Source organism: Temnothorax americanus, unplaced genomic scaffold, assembly GCF_048541705.1.
Source record: "Temnothorax americanus isolate GAGA-0224 unplaced genomic scaffold, ASM4854170v1 Scaffold19, whole genome shotgun sequence".
In the NCBI taxonomy this organism is placed as follows: Eukaryota; Metazoa; Arthropoda; class Insecta; order Hymenoptera; family Formicidae; genus Temnothorax; species Temnothorax americanus.
Genome location: NW_027509329.1, coordinates 1,907,501 through 1,929,525, shown reverse-complemented (window position 1 = coordinate 1,929,525; position 22,025 = coordinate 1,907,501). Strand labels below are relative to the sequence as shown.

Here is a 22,025-nt window from a genome sequence, read left to right as displayed (position 1 = left end):
TAACGATTAAGTTAATCGGAGTTTGATTGAAGTGGCCCTAAGTCGTGGATCTTAGGACGCACGAGCGATAACGATTTCTCTTTTCGGCCGAGGATTCTTCCATCACGAACGGTTCCATCGTCGACGAAGCGCGATCCCGAACGTGTAGAATTCGTTGTAAATAAATCTCGGGGGACGAGGGCGAGCGAGAGAGAGAGAGCGTGGGAGCAAAGGGGAAGAAAGAGTACGAGTGAAAGAATGCCTACCCTAAATTGTCGCGCTGTGTCACGATTATTGCGTTTGGAAGTTTCTCGCATTACGTGCGAAGTGACTGGACCGTTCACCCTGACTGCCGAAAGAACACGATGCAATTGACGGTTTATGGAGCAGCCGGTGAAAACGAGGACACGCAAAAAGAGGGAAGCGGCGGAGATGAAGAGAAACGAGAGCTCTCCTAGTTACTTGCTCATTGAAATAATATTCTAAATAACGTTCGCGTAAGAGAACGAAAGTCTAGATGCGCATCACTATATAACGCAGACTTAATTCTACGTACAAATAAGTAAACCGGCGGCGCACACGCGCCGGCAATCGCGCGCGCCTCCAGTTGTCCGTAATCTAACGGAGAAGAGGATATTTTAGTTTCTAACGAGAGAACTTAAAAGTGACGTTGATTTCCACATGTCGCGGCAGGAGCGAGTCAGGCGAAATGTATCGCGATCCTCGCGACAGCGAGAGCGAGCCTGATGCGATTTTCCGAACGTACGTTTTACCGTTTAAAGAGAAACGCCGCGCTTTCCACGAATGCAACACGATATCAACAAACACCAATAAGTAACACGCAACTTACATGCAAGATTAGAATTTCCCACTCAACACTCAATGTAAATGCAATGCAACACATGTGTTACACTGCATTTAATACATTGTTGAATAGAAAATTCTAATTTGCATGTAAATCGCGTGTTATTTGGCGCGTTTGCTGCGATTCGCCTAAAGGGATGGTTTTCATATCGATCGCTAATCTCGAAGGTGTACGAACGAAAGCGCCGAATACGATTCCTTATTCTGCGTCCACCAAATGCGTTTTATGTCTATTTCTGTCAATATAGATTAACTTTAATCTCGGTTTAACTTACTCTTTATCTTTCTCCAATTCTTAGAACTAGAAAAAGATGAAATGTATGTTAAACCGAGATTATAAAGTTAATCTGCATTGATAGAAATAAACAGGCGACCGGAGAGGTCAAGTCGGCAATTCGGTGAAACCTCAGCGGTTCGCTTCGTGCGATCGTCGGCCTGTAAGGGCGCCTTGGCACGTAGAAAAACTTAAGCAGTAAAACTTAAGCAGTAAGAAATCAACGGTATATGGATTCGCTACCGCTTAGGGTCGTGCCTTAAGTTCTTGACTGTGATTGGCTGATTTGCTTACTGCTTGAGTTTTACTGCTTAAAGGCTGATTTATAGAGGCCGTAACCGTTGATTTGAGCCGTAATCTTTAAGAAATTGACCAATCACAGTCGATTGTTCTTCTCACATTCGACTGTGATTGGTCAATTTCTTAAAGATTACGGCTCAAATCAACGGTTACGGCCTCTATAAATCAGCCTTAAGTTTTTCTATGTGCCACGGGCTTAACTCGTCGCGAGACCGAATCGAGCGTCGAATAAACGCGATCGAGGAGCGCATTCGGAACGACGCTCCGTCGTCGATCAGGATCTAATCCTTAGTCCCGGTCTACAATAGATATTTTAAGCCCTAAGCCTTAATAAATTGTTCAATCACAGTCGAATTTGAGAAGAATAATTGACTGTGATTGGTCAATTTCTTAGGGCTTAGGGCTTAAAACGCCTATTGTAGACTGGGACTTATCCTAACGCGTTGGCCCGCGGATGTTTTTATTCTTACGCGATAAATAAAATAAAGATTTAAAAAAAGAACTGCCGCTCGCGACACTTCGCTCGATCATCGCCGCGCGAGGTGTTTCATCCTTCCCCCATATACTTCGCACCGACGGAAACTCCTTTCCGAATGAGAGCATCCCCGGAGCCGAGATCCTCGTCTATAGGATATAAGGATTATAACGCGTAAGGATCACGCTGCGTGCGTAAAATCATATGGCGCGAGGAGATTGTTGTTGCGCGAGATCGATATATGCCCGCGGGATCGTCGCCAGCGCGCGACGCGACATTATATTATATGTAAAGTTTTTATTGCGTGAGTAAAGTATTGTGTTATACCGACCACAGAAAGTATGTACTACATACGCGTACCTTGCAAGGCAACGAGTCTCGTCCTTCTCTGCGGGGAATCATATACCTCGGCCCGATCGCCGGCTCGTCCACGCCGCGCTCGAATTCCCGGGGGGCGATGCCGGCGATGCGTCGTCTTCCGCTCCTCTCGGAAAGTCAATCGCACTGCACACTCGCGAGCAAACAAAATCACCGCGCGAAAAAAAAACCTGTCCGGATCGATCGCGAACGCGGATCGGAAGGACTCGAGATCGAAATCAAAACTGATCCGTCGCGGCGTCGAATCGAATAGTCAGATTGTCGGAAGCGTTCACGGCGCGGGGGGGAGCGGGGGACGGGAGAGGCGTCGCGGTATTCGAATTCTCGCGATTTCATCGCCGAAACGTCGATCCGCCGTTCTGCTATCGATCTCCCGACAAGACTGAAATTGGTCGCGAATCGCGATCGCGTCGCACGACGCGTCTCGTCGTTCAATTTTGACAAATTGCACGTTTTCCGTCGAACGAATAAAGTTCGACACACACTACTTCGATGCGCGGTCGAGGATTGACCCGAACTCCAAAGTTCAACGGGGTTCTCGCTAGCTGGTTGCAGATGGCGCCACCGACCAGGTAAGTCCACGAAATTTGAACTACGGTAAAACCACCGCGCGCTGCGTATTATCGGCGAAGGATGCGAGGTCCGATTGTCAGTAATTCCTTGGTTATCACTGTTATCAGTTCGGTTATCAATTTTATCCGGATCCGAAATTGGAGTCAATTTATATATTTACACGTCACCATCAGTAGTTACAACTGGTGGCGTAAAAAAACTGAGGTAAAAACGTCGTATATTAAACACAAATTAAATCCGATTCTGCAACACAAATTGTTATTGCTCTGCACACAAAATGTAGATTTATAAATCTGGTTCTAAAGAAATGTGTAGACGCTAAATGAGTTGTTATGATTGCATTGCCAACTTAAGATAAAATGATAAAAATATATCTGTTGTATTTCTTTGACAAAATCGAAATTTCAAAATTTTCAGATTTCCAAATAACATCTCTTCGTGTGAACCAGTATGCGTTTTAAGAAGTTAAAACTGCAGACGTTAACCCGATTAATAACGACGTGTAAACGTAGTCACGGTCAGCAGGAACATAAAGCGCCGATGCAAAAATACGCGAAGGTGATCCGGGTGAGTTTATTTCTTTTTATCAAGAGAGTCGTTCCCAACTGAAGTAAAGCGCGTTAGATAGAACAAAATATATAAATGAAATTAATTATCGGCTGAAGCCCACGTTCGACGTCTGTTATTCGCGTCAGAATCCAGAATTCTATTTATAAATTTTAATTGCTATTTCATGTAAAAAAAAAATATTGGAAAGATTAGTTGCAAACGTGAAAATTTTATATATTAAAACGTACAAATGTGTCGAGATGTACGGCAAATAAAATTATAAATTTCTATTTTGAAATTTGATCGTTTAAAATGTATTTGATTGAATTGAAATCGAAGACGCGTTCGGTGCTGACTATGCCAATAAAATCTTTAGGGATGCATGCACGAAATTAACGCAACTACGTAAGACTAAGGTCTACGATCTAAAAATTAAATTAACTAGGAATTTAACTAATCATAAAATAATAATAAGAAATTAAGGAATTTACGGAATTATGTAGGATAAGTTAACTATGCTCAAAGAGTTTCTACGACAAGGCATTTCGTCGATCTACCACGCCTACGTTTGTTACTAGAGCGTTTGTTGCATCAACGTTTCACAGCACGTTAAGAAAGAGGAAGAGAGAAAAACGCACTTTTATTACAACATTATAAAATTTTACACAGTCCGCGGTAACGTGTCCACAAAATCAGAATGCCGTCTCGACGTAGCTACGGCGCTACGTCGACCCTCGCGAAAAAATATACATCAATGCGAAATACATTCAGTACAAAATAAATACATCTATATAGTCCATTTGTTGTGGTACAGTTTGCGTCGATTTTACGATTTTTTTTGCTACGGCCAGAGGGATAGTGTTAACGTTTTCGCAGATTGCTCTACGTATTCGCTCTACAAACTAGCCTCACGCTACTCTACACGCTAGTTAACACAACACACATCGACCTGACTTCTACTTTTGCTACTCTCGTATTAATCGAGTCGGAACAGTTGATTATCAATTTGTTAGACAATTGCCATTATGTTCGCAAGTCTTGTTACGAGACAGCATGGACACTTATCACGACACGACACCGATAAATGGGTTTGGTAACCCGTTTTTTTTTGTTTTTTTTTACGTTACAACGGATTAATATTGCAATTTTCTTACGCGTGTAAACGCGGCTCGGATGTACAAGGACATCCTTCCTTCCGTAACTCGTACGCCTCGATCGCGACAGCTACTACTCGTTGAAAAAAAAAACGTATAATCTACGTAGGTCCAAACGTTATTGTGAGTTCGTGGTCCTCAGAGTTTCGAATAGAGTGCTTCTCGATGACTTCGATATAACGATCATTAATAGCACGTTTATTTGTGCATCGAGAGACCGCATGGCATATTCGATGATATGCTCATAAATAATGTTGCAATTTGCTTCACGTAGTAAATCTACGTGATCACATCGCTATTTGCGAACGTATGCAGATTAACAGATTACAATTGCTTAGGCAACGAAGTCTGAAGCAGCGAATCAAAGGGCCACGGCGATTCGCGTGTCCCGCACAGAAAGTTCGTTCCAACGAAATCGTAGAGGAACGTCAAAATCAATCAAATACATTAAAATAAGCCACAGAATTTGATTGTACAATTTACAAAATAAAGCGGTCGATAATTCAATCAACAGGTGCCTCTCGATATAAATAATTTTTACGTAAAGTTAAAAGTATAGACAGATTTGAATCTTGATCGATACCTAAAGCGCGATAGAAACAATATCTTGATATAGCAAAGAGAAAAAACTGTATCGTCTAATAACATCCCTTGTTCTCCTGATCGTCCACTCGATCCGCCCGATGCATCTATCAACCTATTGTATATTAATGCAGCCGCTGAAGCTGATTTCGATACATTTGAATTACTCTGAGTGATGCCCCGCACGTTAGAGCCTGATGCTGTCGAAACACGTATACCTACCACGATCATATCCCAAGGGTATAATCATAGCGAGTGCGTGTTCCGACAATAACTGGTTCTAACGAATTCGCACGAAAAAACGTCAGTATTAATGAAATGCGTCCCGATGATTACAGTACAGGTCCTAATCACACGGCGCGCTCGCCATAATCGCCTCCACTTACATCGATATATATGATTATTTCCGACGCTCGGTACAAATTTGTTAGAATGAGGCCTCTCCGTCGGGACACGCATCCCACCATGACGAGAATTCGCCCCGACAAGTTCGAACGAAACCCGTTAGAATTAATCACATCCTTCGGGGTGAGGTCTTGAGACAGTCGGAAAAGTTGCGAGACGACACTGCAGTCCGCAGTCCACGCGTCTCGCACGACTGTCTGTCTACACGCTAGGATTACGCTCGAGGAGAGCACGTCGGGAATGTGTGTTCCATTTCCCTATTATTTAAGACATCTATCTCCGCTAGTCGTCTAACATGATCTACCACATCTACCGCTACGGTCTAACGCACTACCCAGTTACGCAAATGAGATACGAATGAACACGAACAAGTTTGACCTGCTTTTTAATTCGATGAGTCAAGGACATAAAAAGCATATACACCTTATTCAGGGGGCGTTTCTACAGCGATATTCTGCGCTGTAATTACCGGCGCGGCGCTGAAATTTGGTCGATTGTGCCCTTATTATTGTTAACGACAAACGGAAAGAGATCAGATTGATAAGCGTATCTCACAATTACTCGAGGTATATAAAACTCAATTGTATTTATCATAAAACAATGTTTTTTCGATAATTAAAAATACAAACAGATGTTGCAAGTGTACGACAGAATGTCGTTCGCTGTTAATCGGAGGACTCATCCGTTATGCAGAGAATAAAATCACAGTTATGCGCGAGTAACTACATCGATCGCAAACTAATCGCGCTCTCTCAGTCGCGGATAAATGAAATTTATTGTTCTCAACGGAAACAATCGTCCACTTTTTACCAATAAAAACAACGAGTTTCTCTAAATACAAATTGTGCGCTGTTATATACGCTTACAAAGAATCGTCGCTCGAAAAGAATTTTATCATTGTTGTATAATTGATATATTAAATCATTATTATATAATAATATTAATTATATAGTCGTAACTAAGAATACATTGTATCTCTTTCATAGAAAAATCTATTTCATGGACGGACACTGCATAAGCTACGGTATTTAACACGTCAGAGACGTAGCGCAAAAATATGCGGCATGAAAAAGAAATCTCCATCTCTCGCTTAAAGTGAAAATAAATTTGCTTTTGATTTGGGAAACTTTGTAAGATAACTATAATCGCGATATAGTAATCGCACGAGAGTATATATCGAAAGCATGCAGTGCCTGTCGATCTTCACATCGCACCCACGTATTCGACGTTCACCGTCGATATTCTCTCATGCATATCAATAGACGTGTTCGCAAACGCATAACTACGCATCTCACACGCGCCGTATACACGTACGTACACGGAAGACATACCAACGTACATTCGGAAATACAATACACCAGTATAGATAGGACATTTATTTAACTTAGATGCTTGCTTGCATGTTAACGGCTAAGGTAAGTACGCGAAACAGACAAAGCCAAGTTCATTTAACTATTCTCCCCTATATCTCTCGAACTTGCAAATTCGTTCGGGATACGCGCCGATGGGAATTCTCTATCGAACGCAATAAGTTTCGCGACCACGTGGTAATACGCGAATCTCTCCGAATGCACTTCTAATTCCGAACGTTCCGCAGGGAATGAACGAAGCGGACGATACAAAAGTATACTTAGTTGAAGAAAGGTAGTCACGAGAAGGTAAAATTCCTGGTCCCATTTCCTTCAAGCATTATCACCAGCGGCACTTGCTGCCACGGCTGCCCGCGCGTTTCCGAAAACCCGGTTTCGGCGCGACGGAACTTTAGATAAAATCTCTCCCGCGTGCCGAATACTTCTCTCCTCTCGCATATTTGATCAACGCGCGCGGCCACTCGCCGGGTGTTTTATCAAAGTTCTCGTCGTAAAAGACGCTTAAATTTCAATTTCAAATTTTGCACACAACGTCCGCGAGGATCGTTAGTCAAACTTAGCACACTTTGTAAGGCGATTATCATCGCTTAGAATATCAAACTGTTTTCATCATGTATTTGACAAGATGTTGCTTTCTACGCTTAATTTCGCCCACGAGGATACACCGCGGGAGCATTATCCTGGATAATCGAGACAGCACTGATCCAAATCGGATAGTGTGCAAAATTTGAACGATATAATGTACACTCGTACCATACTACCCGAACAATCATACCTAAAAGTGTGATCACAGATTGACAGAAGGCGCGTAAAATACGACATTATAGACACAGTCATGAGAGATACGCCATTGCAGTAATTATCAATTAAATACAGTTATAAGATGGAGTTATATACAGTAAATATATATGCAAGCTTATATATATATATATATATATATATATATATATATATATTTGTCAATATAAACCTCGAAACGCAAGCGGCGGAACCAGAGAGCAGAATTTTATGCGATGTAAGATTTGATTTTGTCGGCATAAAGCTCATCTTTTAACTTATTAAAACTTTTTTCAAGCCCTCTCATCATTTTTCCATTTTGCAAAATATTACGTTCGCATTTCGTGTGTACATACATAATTACACTCTTCTCATAAAAATTATATCTGGATCCGCCAATGCAAAATACCTACCCAGTCACAAAAATAATAGTACTACACATATTACATTTTTGATTTAAAACTCTGTGTGATGTGTTGATATAAAAAATATTTTTGTGACGTTACTTCGATCATCAAAGTTTTTAACTGGATTATCATATACATCAGAATTAAAAAATAATATTGTCCGCATTGAGAATAAATACATAAATCAATTTTTCATATTTGCGCGTACGTACGTCTACCGGATTAAATATATAAAACTATATTAATACACTAAAATTTTACACCCTTATTTAGAAATTCTATTTCAATTCACTTCTACCTCTCTTTATTGTTTTTTAAAGCAACCACGGTAGAACCATATAAAAATTGCTATTATTAATTACTTTTTATTAGTAAAAGTGACAAACATTTTGACGTAAATTTTTTTTGTTAATTTGGACATTAAAATTATTGGTATTGTTATTTATAAATTCAGAAATTGATATCACCTCGTATATAAAACTCTATATTGCTTTAAAACTCTAATTTGATCATACTCCTCAGGTAAAAAAAACGTTGTCAATTACGATATTCTATTTTCGAAAGTTTTTTTTAATAATCCGTTTAAGTTTCTTGAAGTGATCGATAAAAATGATTATTGCAATAAAAAAAGTTGACTCGTACAGAAGGAGTAACTCACTCCGAGTAGGACTATAGCAGTCGCAACGGAGAAATATCCTTCATCGAAGAAATATCGTTGAACCTAAAGTCCACGCGAAGTCCATAAATTTTGAAATAACATTGTTCTATGTCACGCGAGGCACCTTCGTCTATTTTTATACCTTCTCCTCTCCGATATGCGAATAAAAAGATTTGACGCTTATACTCGTAATGCGATCATCGTTATTGTTTGTCAGTCACAAATATATGGCCCTATTACATGTCTAGGTCGAAGCATCGATCATGTAACAGCGCGTTATCAATTCAATACACGCATCAGTATATAATTGTGTGTTAGATTCTCTAGCTAATACATATATACATAAGTATCACTTCACTATTCTCTTACGTACGCGAGGTGAGACCGTAATTTATATGCTCGATTACGTTCTCCAATGCAGTTAAGTACATACTCTAAATTGCATTTTGAGAAGGTCACATAATTAAAAACGATATACATGTTTTCCTACATGTTTTTTTTTCTTTTTACGCGCGTTGGCTTGTGTCAGTTTAAGTGTTGAATTCAACGATATGGAAATATAAGTGGAAAACGATATTGACACGTTTTAACACGTCCACTTTACACAAATACGCGCGCGATAATGTCATACGCATTTTATTGTTAATTATTAAGATACATTATAACAGAAGGAATCTCTAGATGTAAAGCATGATTAGATATGTGCTTGAATACACGATTAGCAATAACCGAAAAGCCGCGATCGTGGAATGTACAAAACATTTAATAAAAGCTACTGCTGTGTAATCTGCAAACGAGATTTTAAGATGTAATAAATATTTTCAGCCTCGTGAATTTGATCAAATATTATCGACAATTTTGCGCAATTTTAGATAACAAAACCCGGAATTAAATAAAACATCATTTCTGTCTCGAGAAATAAAAAAATAACATACTGCCATAAATATAACTCTCTCATATTGACTTAGTTATACACAAGAAATAACAATAATTTTAATATAAAAGAACAATTCCGTGTACATTGTCAACTTAATCATTTCAATAATAAAAATTGATTAGCTTTCCAACGAAATAACACACACGTAACATGTATTACTATTTAGATTTGCAATAATTTTGCTCCCTGCTGCAGAATAAAATTGCGCATACGTGAACATCAGAATATATTCAAGCGCGAAATTCAGAATGCAAGTTGACGATTATTTAAGCACGTCATTCAAGAACGCTGGAACGGATTTTCTAAAAGAAGCTCTTTCTGGAATGTATATATACCATCGCGAACCTGATAATACTCGCAGCTGTGCGGCGTGTATGGACGGAGCAAGCGCATTCTCGCGAATAGAGCGAATGCCGATGTCACTCGCGTGCGAGTGTCGTCCAATGAAACGCTGCTAAATAAATCGCGATCCCTGAAAACGGTGTCTGTCCCGAGAAAACGCGACACAGCAAAGCAAACTTATCGCCGCGCGGCACGTAACGAATTACCCGGCCGGGGTGAAGAATGGCGTCGTTTTCCAGAATAATTGGCACGACAATATTCGCCAACCGATTTTACACGAAATACACGGGGAAAGAGAGCCGAGAGACGATCGAGTCGCCCAACTCGCGCAGGGAGTGTTTTCGCGTTAATCCCGGGTCTTTCGTCGTAAATCGTTCGCGTTCTCCGCCGACAATATGATGTCCGCCGTCAATATGTCGGACATAAAGTTCTAATACTCTCCTCGTTCAATCCGAATACGCGTAGATGCAGTTTAGTTATTTCAACGTCGAGATGACAGAGGGGGGCAGTAATTTAGTGTGCTATATGTTTTTGTTTTCTCAGGGAGACATTCAGTACTTCGGTGGATAATAGCAATTATTTGCAACCAGATATGTTTAGGGGAAACATACGTAATTAATGATCGAGAATCACGTTTTGTGCGATATGTAGGATTTAAAATTAAATAGATCGAAAGGGGTGGCAGCGCTATGAGATTTTTGATTTTCAAAGCAAACCAGCGAATCGATCTGAGTACAAGACGAGAAAAGGCGTCTGTTAAGCAATTTATATATGTTTGAGCGTATGCAGGTAAACTGTTATAGCATTGGAACGCGATATTTATCTAATTCTATTTTTCTGCGGCGAGAAAATTTTACATCCCGTTAAATTTATCCCCGAATCTAATATCCCTTAATACTTAAAATTTTATTTTCGCCAATAAAGCGATACATTACGGTACTTGACTTTGATCCTTATTTGATCGCCATCAAAAGGACCTTCCCCCGCAAGAGACCGTACCCGATTTACATAATAAATGGCTAGAGAGGGACTCTTTTCTTGCCTTTTTAAGAGTGATCCCGCTAAATCTCGCCGAACGTCAAGATCGATAGACGAGCAGAGTACTGAAAGTTTTAACTGATATTATTGCCATCTTTATCATCGAATCGCCCTTATCTGATCCACTTGACTTCACCTCGTTACCGGAATGTTATTAACTTTGGGGGATGATGAGAGCGCCGCCAAGTGCCTCCTTAAACGTTACGGCATTTTCATCTACCGGTCGACTTACCGCGGCGGAGCCCATAATTCGGGATATGGTGCTCGCGACGCTATTCGCGTGTGTTCGTCGAGCTTAAATCTCACACATAGCGAACTTATAGTGCACCGAGCGTAAATTACTCCCCTCCAGCGAGCACGTATATAACTTCGCGGCCGGCATCCCTCCCTCTCGAAATGCCAGTAAGCTCCGTCGAGAAATTTAATCGAGATTGGGAAAACCTTATTTTCCCTCTCGCCCGCGTTTCACGTCTCGTCTTGCAGCCAGATAAAATGCTGTCGCAAGTAAGACACTCGTCCATCCCTTGTTACAAGATGGGATCTCGCGAAGAGAGAAACAAGCTTCCCGCTTCTCTCCCGTCGAGAATGAACGTTGCGCGATAAATGAGAAAGTGTACTATCTAAAAAAAAAAAAAAAGGAAAAAAACGAGACATATGGTAACACCAGGAACCTGCTGAATTTCATAATCGGATATTCGCGTCGAAAAATTTCATCCGGAATGAAAAAACGTCGCCCCGTTATTACCGTATAAACGATTGCTAAACATTTTCGACATCCTTGCGATTAAGACTTCAGTCCCGAATATAATCGGAGAATGTGTCTTTCACAATTCATAAATATGTGTGACATTTATAAGCTCTCTGACAAAATCCTAATATACAAGTCCATAGTTATCATTTAGAGAACATTTCCACTGGACGGCAACCATTCGTATCAGCGTCAAAATCATTGGGCAATACATTACTAATTTCAACTGAGTATATTTTAAAATTAAGCCCAATGAGATGCAAAATTTCTATGCGGATAATGTTAAACAGATAACGACAATAGTTATGTAACGTACATATATCTTTAGTGCCAATTCCTTAGGTCTTCATTGCTTCTTTTTACGATATAATATCGTAGGAGTCATTGGTACATGTCAATAGAAAATAAAAGTGTTTTTATATAAACTGTTAATAAATAATATAAAATGTATACACGTAAATACACTATATTTATGTGATAATGTATACGTTTTCAATTGTGTCAAAACACTATAGTCTGCTCAAAAGGTCTCGTTCCTGGCATCCTTATAAAAACGAAAAAAAAAACTACGCAATGCAAAAATAATTCAGCCAATATCGAAGGACGAGCCGTGAGAATCAAGAGAAATAAGTAAACTCCTTGTAAGGCCATACCGGAGGCAGCCCCGGTGCGACATCGTTTGTACGTCGATTACCCGCGGTCTCGCAAAAGCGGACTGCTCATTGCGTAATGAGCGCGTCCGGGCAGATGCGGCGAGGACATCTTTATCAACGGCATCTTCCTGCTTTGTGCACCTTGTACGTACGTCGCATCGCATCGCGTCTAAAGCTCGTAGACGTCACGTCCGTTCGGTCTGGCCACAGCCGGACGGCAAGACGACGGACTCGCGTACGAGTGAATGATGTGCACTCTGAGGCGCACGTCGCTCGAATTTCTACCCTCGCGCGGCCTCCTCGAGAAGCTCACCGTGGTCTTGCAGCAACAGTAGTGAAAAAGCTTGACGTAAGCGCTGCGAAAGTGGCGATCCGCGACGCAGTAGAGCAGATTGTTGAAGCAGGACTTGGACAGGGCGAACCAGGCCAGATTGTAGAACACGCTCGCGTTAACTGGAACAAAAGAATTCACGCAGACCGCCGTGCCGTACGGCAACCAGAACACGACGAACATCACGCAGCTGCACATATTTGTTTTCGCGAGCTCGTAGTCCCAGGAGAAGGCGGCCGGCGGCTTGTACGAGCCCCGCGTGGCCCGTCGTACGCGTATCACCAGCTTCACGTAGAGGAAGATCGTCGTCAAAGCTGGCAGTCCGACGAATATGCCGGCCCCTACCGCCTGTTCCATCGCGATACCGCTGAGCTTGCGGCGGCAAAAGTCAGGACCTATGTCCAAGAACGATTGCAGAGCCACCACAGTCACGGCGATTAGCCAGAGGACGATGATCGTAGCTGTTACATGACCCGCCGTCAAGCTGGCGTATCTAGAAAATATGAAATAAGTTGCTGTAAACATCAATGAATTAACTTAGGAAAAGGGTGTACGCGCATTAGGTATCCCTAAAGTTCTTCATAACGAGAGATGTTTTAACAAGTGTTATATTGTACGCAAATTTCTCTGTAGCTTTGAGTAATTGTATATAACCAAGATGATAACGTGATAAGAGTTTTAAAATAATGTGAATATAGACTGCTAAAGCATCATTAAGCCCGGTTCGCTGTTGCAACTTTGGGATACACCTAGGAATAATTCTCATAGAGATAACACAGGAGATAATACGTTGTCTCGTCGGATGGATATTTCCCCCTTAATTGCATCACGAGCTTGTTTAAGTCCCGGCTTTCTTATACGGCGTATTCAATTAAAGAAAATATTTCCCTCGGTGATACACTGCGCGACGGCAATTACGGAGTTGGTCGTACTAGTCTGCGGATTAACGAGGGGCTTGAAAAACGAGTCGGTAGTTACGGAGTTAGCGGCGCTGGCTGACGATTTCTCGTTTACAATGCGAGGAAACTTCCTCGAGTCCACGTGTTCGCCGTGATTCTTCTGACGCGACCGGTTAAAATACTTCTGCCGTAACGCCGTATTGTCGCGAAACTTTCCGCGTGCGTATGAAAAGCCAGCCGTCGTCGTCGTCGTCGTCGTTGTCGTCGTTATTGTCGTCGTCGTTTCTCCCCCGAGATCGTCTGCTATCGGTTACGAATTCCGGCAATTCGAGCTAAAGAGAACGTCCCTCGGAATGCGAAATTACGAACTCGATCGTCGACGCTGATAGAGAACGCCGTAGAAGCACTTCAACGTCAAACTCCAAATTTCAAGCAGTGGTCGCCATACGCCATTATACGCGATGGCTTAAACTGATAACAGTAATTTGATTTCTACCCCATTTACTGTGTTTACATTACCCATATCCACCCAACGATGTTAACCATCGCGAGGTATTTTCATGCAAAGGCCACCAGCGCGATAACGACATATCCAGGCATATATTATAACATTACCATCTCTTCTCTTCGGCTCTAATGATGTTATCTGCCTATAATAAGAGACATTAGCCTGAAATATTCATGTGCTCGTGAAAAAGCATCGATGTAATAACACGATAAATATTGCAAATAGTGTAACAATACGTGAATAGAAGGCTCAATGAGGGCTAGTTATCGATCTCTCCCATGCATCGGGCTAGCATCTTTTTGCGAGTAAACAGGCACGGGGTCATAATTTTCTTCTCTTTTACTGTCCCCACCGGAACTTCGACCTCCGACCCGAACGATGACCCGACTTGCCTATATTATTGTATTTTAGGGTGTTGCCTTAGAAACACTTGCCAGGTGAAGATATCAAAGCTAGATATTGGAGAATATAGAGCTGATATTTTCTTCGAAATTTATTATACGAGTTACGGTGTGATTACTATCGAAAAAATCGCCGCAATATCGTCGCAACAAAAAACGATTTGAAATAGAAGGAAGCACATATATATATATGTTTTCCCGGAGAATGGTTACATAAATTTCTCGATAATCGTTAGCGGAGATAGAGAGTTGTTACGAGAAAAACGTCCTCGAGACGAGGCACAGAACAAGAATGTGCATACGTGGGGCATTGCAGGAACGTGGTGGGTATCGATTGCCGCGGAATCGCCAGTGCACTCGCTTTATCTTTCGGCTGGCAAACAGTTAACACAAGCGGGCGTAATTTTCGGCCACTATTGTCGCGGACGGCGGTAAGGCCACCGGAGACCAAAGAGCTTTACAAGCACAGGTTTTGGTATCTATGTTACTACGACCGCGCCAAATGAAGACCCGCCTGCAAGAACCAGATAGCCTCGCCTTTGATCGAAGTGAATTATTTACATGGAAATGGAGACAATCTCCTGCTGCACAGGATAATGCAAGTGTTTATTAAGGCAAATTGTTAGTCGGTAGTCGGCACCAGTTTGATGAAGTTCGGAAGCTTGTTTACGTGCTAACCATAAATGGATTTAACTCCATCTTCACATATTGCCGCTGATAGCGCGCGGAATAAGATCGATTGTTCCTTCCTTTTCTCCCCCGTGCCTCCTTCTCTTACCTCTCGAACAGACTTGAATACGTCTCTCAAGATGCATCCATGACATATCGAAAGAGGCAAAAAAAGCTTCTCGAGTCTCGACAAAAATTTTCGTACGTGCGTCGAATGTATCACTGCGAGGCGAAACGAGATTAATATTATTTCCGTTTTGGATTATATATCAAACAGTTCGGTTTGATTAACCGGCAAGCGTCCGCACTGTGAAGTTCTTTATTTAGTTTATCGAAAACCGCGGGCCAGCCGATAAAATTCGCGTTAAAAAACCCCCGTCCCCCCGCGTTTTACCAAACCAAAAGGGAAACGAAACCCTTTTTGCCCGGCCTTTGCGCGAGCGAGAGTTTGTTAGTTTTTGCGGCGGTCCGGACAAATCGAGGTACCCCGGGGTTCGATCCATTTTTCATGCCACCCTACGGGACAAATAACAAACTTTGTTAACGATTACACCGCGCAACATCAGTTCGGCCGGTCCGTCCCTCCGAGCAAGTGACGGAAAGCGGCCGCTGGGCAAGAACGTGAACGGTGCCCGTGTGTGTCGCGTCGTTCCGGAAACGGACTGCTCAATTAGTATCCGACAAACGCCACCTCGTAAACAAAGCGGAGCGGGTTAAAGGCGACGCTTTGAAGGGTCCTCTTGCCCGACGCGACACGCGGGGGGAGGGGGAGAGGGAGGGGAGGGGGAGAAGAAGTCGCGCGCGGTGGCGAGCGGTGGCAAAAAAGCGCCGACAATCGCAGGAATGTAGCAGCTATTGATCACGCCAACGGTCACGTGTGCTATATCTTTTCGATCGCCGAAGCCCCGGCACTTAATTCGACGGCGGATGGGCCTCTCTCTCTCGCCCCGTCTTCCCCCTTTTCCGTCGCTGACAACGCGTTTCGCCGTCTCCTTTCACCCGCCGTCCGTCGACACACGGGCGCGAGCGGGTCCGCCGACGTCTCCCGATGAAGAGTAAAAAAAAAAAGGAAGTATTCCGGATGAGACGACGCGATAACGGTAATAGCGGGGACTCGTCTCCTCCAGCGATGGCAGTTACAGGGTTGTAATATTGATCGGGCCACCGGGTCACCGTTCATGTCCAGAGTTGGATTCGCGCCATTTCGACGGTCAGACGAAAGGTCAGCACCATTTTCTACTATTTTCGCAATAAACTGATCAATCTTCCGTTTCCCGGCCTACCTATATGCATCGTTTTTTTTTGCAATGCCGTATTTGTCGGGTGTAATCGGTAACGCGCAGGGTAGATTTGTATGCATTTGCGCGTTAATCGAGCCTTTCGAGCAGAGGGAGCAAGCATTTTTGCACTCTTTAAATAATATATAAATTGTGGTGTACGAGAGAGCTCCCGAATGATAATAATATGGATTAACGTGATGTGTTTAGCTGATTGGACGACGAATTGCATTATTACGTGTTCAGCCTGCGCCATGAAAGCTAACTAGGAAACATTTTAATCCGGAACTGTGTCTATGCGCAAATGGAAATGTCGCAGCAAATGAATTTGCATAGAAAGTTGGAGTTTTGCATATAAATAGTACCGAGCCAGACACAATGTGTGTCATTACTTTAGAATTGCGTTTTCGCACCACAACACTGTAATCGTATTGTCCGGAAAAGCCATAAATATATAAAATATTGGGTAATCATCGCATTATATGAAAGCGATATTCCGCATCTCGCCCATAAAATCGTGATGTCATTATACTGAGCGTCGTATGTAATGTTGTTGACTGTTTTAGGACAAAAACATTCTGATAATATTCAGACGTGCAATATAAAAATTTCTCTATCTTTAAGTAGCAACTGCGAGATGAATTATATCAGATCATGAATGCAATTTTTCATGTGCGTATTATTATACACATCAATATATAACTTTATAATTATATATATGTAATTTATTAATGAAAATTTATAGAATTTAAATAATTAAGTCCTTCTCGTTTCTCTTTTTTTTTACATAATTGAGAAATTACTCAGAAAAATAACTTATATTGAAAAATGCAACATTATAAAAATCGTTATCTGAGAACTTTTAGTTTTAGATAAACTTTAATCATTTTTCGTATATGTATAAGTTTCAGCTTACATATAGAAAGAATAAAAGATATATAAACTGTAAAACATACATGAATTGAGAATATCTAGAAATTAGAATTAAGGTAGTCGTCTCGTCAGGGCATGTATTAGATAAAGTTTTCGATTTTGGATTTTATATCAAATTATATGATCAGCTTTGCAGTCGATTTTTTCTGTGGCTCCTTACCGACTATTTACTCTAGAAAATCGATCTCGAAAATCACAAATTTTGCATTACTTCATACAGACGGCCAGAAAAAGAAGGCTCTATCACGGTTTCAATCACATATTTTTCGCATTTTTCGATTAGATGAAGTGAGAAAAAACATTGCTTTTTGTACATTAGATTTCGAAGAATCCGATGCAACCATAAAATATATAGTTTACCGGAGATTTCGCTGCTAATTTTTTAGTTTATTTTAGTGAAAATGCGGTAATCGAGCAGACATTCTTTAGTCGAGGTAAGGTTGGGAAGACTTGGCAAGCCGCTGGCTAATCACTGTAGTTGCAGGTTATGAGGCTCGTCTTTCTTAGCCGAATTGAATAGTAATTGACACCCCTGTCATGCGTTTTGAAACCCTTTCTCAGTAATTGTCAAAATTCAATCGAAAAGGAGATGTAACCTCACTTGTAACCTTTCTCGACGACTCGCATGATCAGCTGATCAAAACGGAGTCAAATGAGAAAAATCACATAATTTGGAAAAAATAACATACTTTGGCACGTATGAAATTTTACACCATAATTCATAAAATTATTTTTCCCTTAGCAAAAATTGCCTGAAATATATTTCTGAACGTGAAAACCTACAAACAGTCACATGACTAGCACGTAGCGAGACGCCTACCTTAAGCGTACAAAATTTTTTTCATTTTTATTATTCTCGTCTTTATCAGAAATGCTAATGTCACAAAAAATATATTTTATATCTAGCTTGCGAAGACTATTCTCAATGAAAAATATTTTGGTTGAATATAAACTGACAATACAGAGCAATTAGAAACGCAAAAGAATAAAAAAATAGCTTAACTGCAGTTAAGTTGTCCTTCCCGAGAACTTCTCAATTTCGCGTGATATATATCCACGCTCGAATATCGCGGAACTGCAAAAGGATCTCTGAGATAAAATAGACGGAAGAGAATGAAACGCGATCATGATGTCACGTAGCAGTCGACGCGTTAAATTGCGGAAACACCCCTTTTACGCGGGTCTCTCTCTCTCTCTCTCTCTCTCTCTCTCTCTCTCTCTCTCTCTCTCTCTCTCTCTCTCTCTTTCTCTCTCCATTTCCACTGTACCTTTCGGGGGGCAGACACAGACGTGCGTAATTTTCGGCGGCGATTGTGGCCAACGTTAGTACGGTCACCAGGAAGCAGAGAGCCTCGAGGGTCCACTCGAATCGGCAGGCACCCAGGGACTCCGCAGGAGTCCCATCGTAACCCGCTAGGATTACGATCACAGAGACCGGTATTACCAGGCCAGTCACCAGCAGGTCCGCCAGCGCCACGTTCACGAGGAATGCGTTTCCTGGAAAAAGAACCAGCGTGAAACTCATTAAAGTAATTAGCTTGCGAGTTCCTGCGATCTGGAAACGCTCGAGAGAGCCGACGTTCCGCACTTTTTGCGTTCGAATTGCATTGTAGGCGCGATCGTGAGGGCAGATGTAACTCTCGAGTAATGCTCCCATATCGCGTGAAAATTACAAAATTGCTCGAAACGATATCTAAATTAATACACGAATCGTTTATTTTCCAAGCGGAGTAAGCTCAGTTCTCGAAAACTTGTCGAAATCGATAGACGCGAGTTTATAGCCGCTTTCCTCACACGAAATTCATAATCTCTTAAAACTTTTCGCATGAACGGTTCAGACAACTTTTATTTCGATTAATTTCTTGTTAGATAAGTGGATTTCATCGCGACATGACAGGTGACAATTTCACCTTTCAATTTCATTTCACAAAAATTTAATGACAGTATAATCAGAATATAATAAAACAATATTTTTTAACATCTGTGAAAAAAATGTGTTCGCATTCGCAATACATACAATATTAGCTGTAATTTCAATTTTAACCAGATATTATCGAGAGGTGGGTGGAAGGTAGCCGGGCAGTGAATCGTGCTAAATACGTGTAAATTAGAAATTCATTCTTTTGTTTTTTTCCCTCTATTTCTATATCCGCTGATACATAAGCCGATCGTTTTGTCACGATTCAGTGTCGTTACAATTTACCATCCAAAATGTAATCCAGTGGGTTATACACTTCATCTTTTCCGATCGATCGCGCGCGCTTCGCCGCGGCGTATACGCTATTTGGAGTGGGATTTTCAGACAGTGATATAAATTCGCGGGATAACCGTGTTGGACACGTACCGATCTATCGCGCACGACGCCAGGATTTCGCCTGTACTGCCAAAAGCGTCTAAGACGTCCCGCACTTTTCCTCTTCCGTTGGCAGAAGTGCCAGCCTTCGACCGAGTATTCTTGTGCCAAGCTATTATATTACGCATCAGACTATCATCTTGAACCTTTGTGCAGCTTCGCGCTCAGCTAAAGCAGTGCGGAGAGAACGCTTGATTTTTCGCCGCCGCGGCCGCGCCGAAGGGAAAACTCGGAGAGAACGCGCGGCCGGCCAATCTCCAACATTTAATCAACGCACGCCCACAGGGGCATAGGGGCATAATATCGGAGGTCGTAGCTTCTGCTCGGGCAAATCGTAAAAGCCATAGTAATTGCAAAACGATGTCGGCCGAAACGAACAGTCACGCCGGTTGTAAAACTTTACTCAGACGGCGGCAACGACGACGATGATGACGACAACGACGACAACGACGAGGAGGACGACGACGGCGACAAAAAAAGGCGAGGATAAGGCCACGGTGCCGCTGTCGCAGCTGTTATTGCGAGTCAACGATTATAGCGTTTCATAAGTTCATACGTAGAGTCTGGCGTAAGCGAAATACCAAATTGTAGAAAGTCACAGAAAGAAAGGGGCGTAATATCCGCATTACCTCACATTGCCCCTCTCACGACGCGATATATTCCCTCGATTCTCGGGGATTTCCCCGAGATCAATACCCGACGAAGACACGGAGAAAAGGAAATAATATCCGTACGTCGTCACGTCCTTAGGGGAGTATAACGCTATAATAAGATTGCGCGCTTTTCCACGAGAGAGAGAGAGAGAGAGAGAGAGAGAGAGAGAGAGAGAGAGAGAGAGAGAGAGAGAGAGAGAGAGAGAGAACGAACGCGTATGCCGTTACGCTCGGTCGCACCGCGCCGCTCTATGAGTAATAAAATGCGTAATAAGATTTTTTTTTCACCAAGTGTGCACGCTAGAGCACCGGGCTTTCACGTCAGGGTTTAACGAGCCGTCCTCGAAGGAAAAGGCCGATGTTGAACAGCGAACATAGGGAACGAACGAAGTTTCCATTAGTCAATCGCCTCGTCGCTGCACGCAATATGCATGCAGCGCGCGTACGCGCGAGAAATAATTATTATAATTATACATTTCCTCGTAGCTGCACTTTACTCGTGCTCGCGGGTTGTTGTTGTCTGACTTCACTCACCCTTAAAAGATAATTTTTCATTTACTATGGTTTCCTTATGTAAATAGATACCGCGCACAATGGGCTAATGCCTCGCGCCGACGTGAAAACGACGCACTGGGTTATCAAGTATTCAAATTACATTTTAGAAAAAAAAAACCATGTACATTGTTATAAGTACCGAGCATCTCACGACTTACACACCTATAAATTACGGACAAACCGGCGCGTTGTAAGTTGCAGCCTCTGCACGTATAATTTCAACTTTTTTCCCCGACGTCTTATCGCCATCTCGCACTGGACGTATACTTGGGGCACTGACGTTTTACGTTAAAGCATATCGTATATAATTGTAGCATATTATATCAGTTTACTTATATATACTTGCAATATAAAACTTTAATCAATCATTTATTTAATATTCGTATTGGTTCTACTGCAAAGCTGGTCAATGACTGACCATAAACATACACGTGCAGAATCCCCGAGGAATTAATAATTCTAAAGCTATTTAAAGCTTAAGCGTTAAAAATATCTGAAAATATGCTCCAGCAGATAAAGTAAATTACATCGCGACGTTATATCCATAGACGACACTCTCTCGCTGCAAAGCTGAGGCGACATTTTTATCAAGGGCGACCTCGGACTTGTCGCTTTCGGGGAAGCGCGAAACGTATTAGTGGCACCAACACGTCAACGACTCTGTACGGCCGCAAACGTGTTCGCGCCTTTGGCGAGGATATTACACTGCGATAAAAATGATTACGCGACAAATTGCACCGCCCGCGCTTCGGGAAGGCGAAGAAAGTCAACTGCCTTCCGCCACCCCCCCCCACCCCCCACCCCCCATCTCGGTTAATAGGATGAAATATCGCGCGGGTGGGTAGACGAAAAACCCGCGGGAGAGAGTCGGCAGAGAAGAGACCGCGGCAGCAGGCAGAATCGAGAGATCTGATGCTCTGTCTTCGGGTATCGTGGGTATCGACGAATTAAGCCCCGCAGTAGTAGTCGCTTTCGCGCCGCGC

The 22,025-nt window shown here is 42.2% G+C and overlaps 1 protein-coding gene and 1 long non-coding RNA gene across 6 annotated transcripts in view; both read right to left on the bottom strand.

Annotated features, from left to right (window-relative positions):
• LOC143896539 (uncharacterized) overlaps window positions 1-3,884 on the bottom strand; it is a 71,004-nt gene extending 67,120 nt beyond the window's left edge. The window contains exon 1 of the long non-coding RNA XR_013256686.1: window positions 2,253-3,884. This is a non-coding gene — a long non-coding RNA (uncharacterized LOC143896539). The remainder of the gene's footprint in view (window positions 1-2,252) is intronic.
• Window positions 3,885-4,015: 131 nt separating this feature from the next.
• LOC143896537 (adenosine receptor A1) overlaps window positions 4,016-22,025 on the bottom strand; it is a 167,285-nt gene continuing 149,275 nt past the window's right edge. For all 5 annotated transcript variants that reach the window (XM_077404468.1, XM_077404467.1, XM_077404466.1 and 2 more), the window contains 2 exons: window positions 18,750-18,978; window positions 4,016-13,287 (listed from right to left, as the gene is read on the bottom strand). In XM_077404468.1, the coding sequence (XP_077260594.1) occupies window positions 12,633-13,287; window positions 18,750-18,978 (884 nt within the window). In that variant the 3' untranslated portion in view covers window positions 4,016-12,632. The remainder of the gene's footprint in view (window positions 13,288-18,749; window positions 18,979-22,025) is intronic.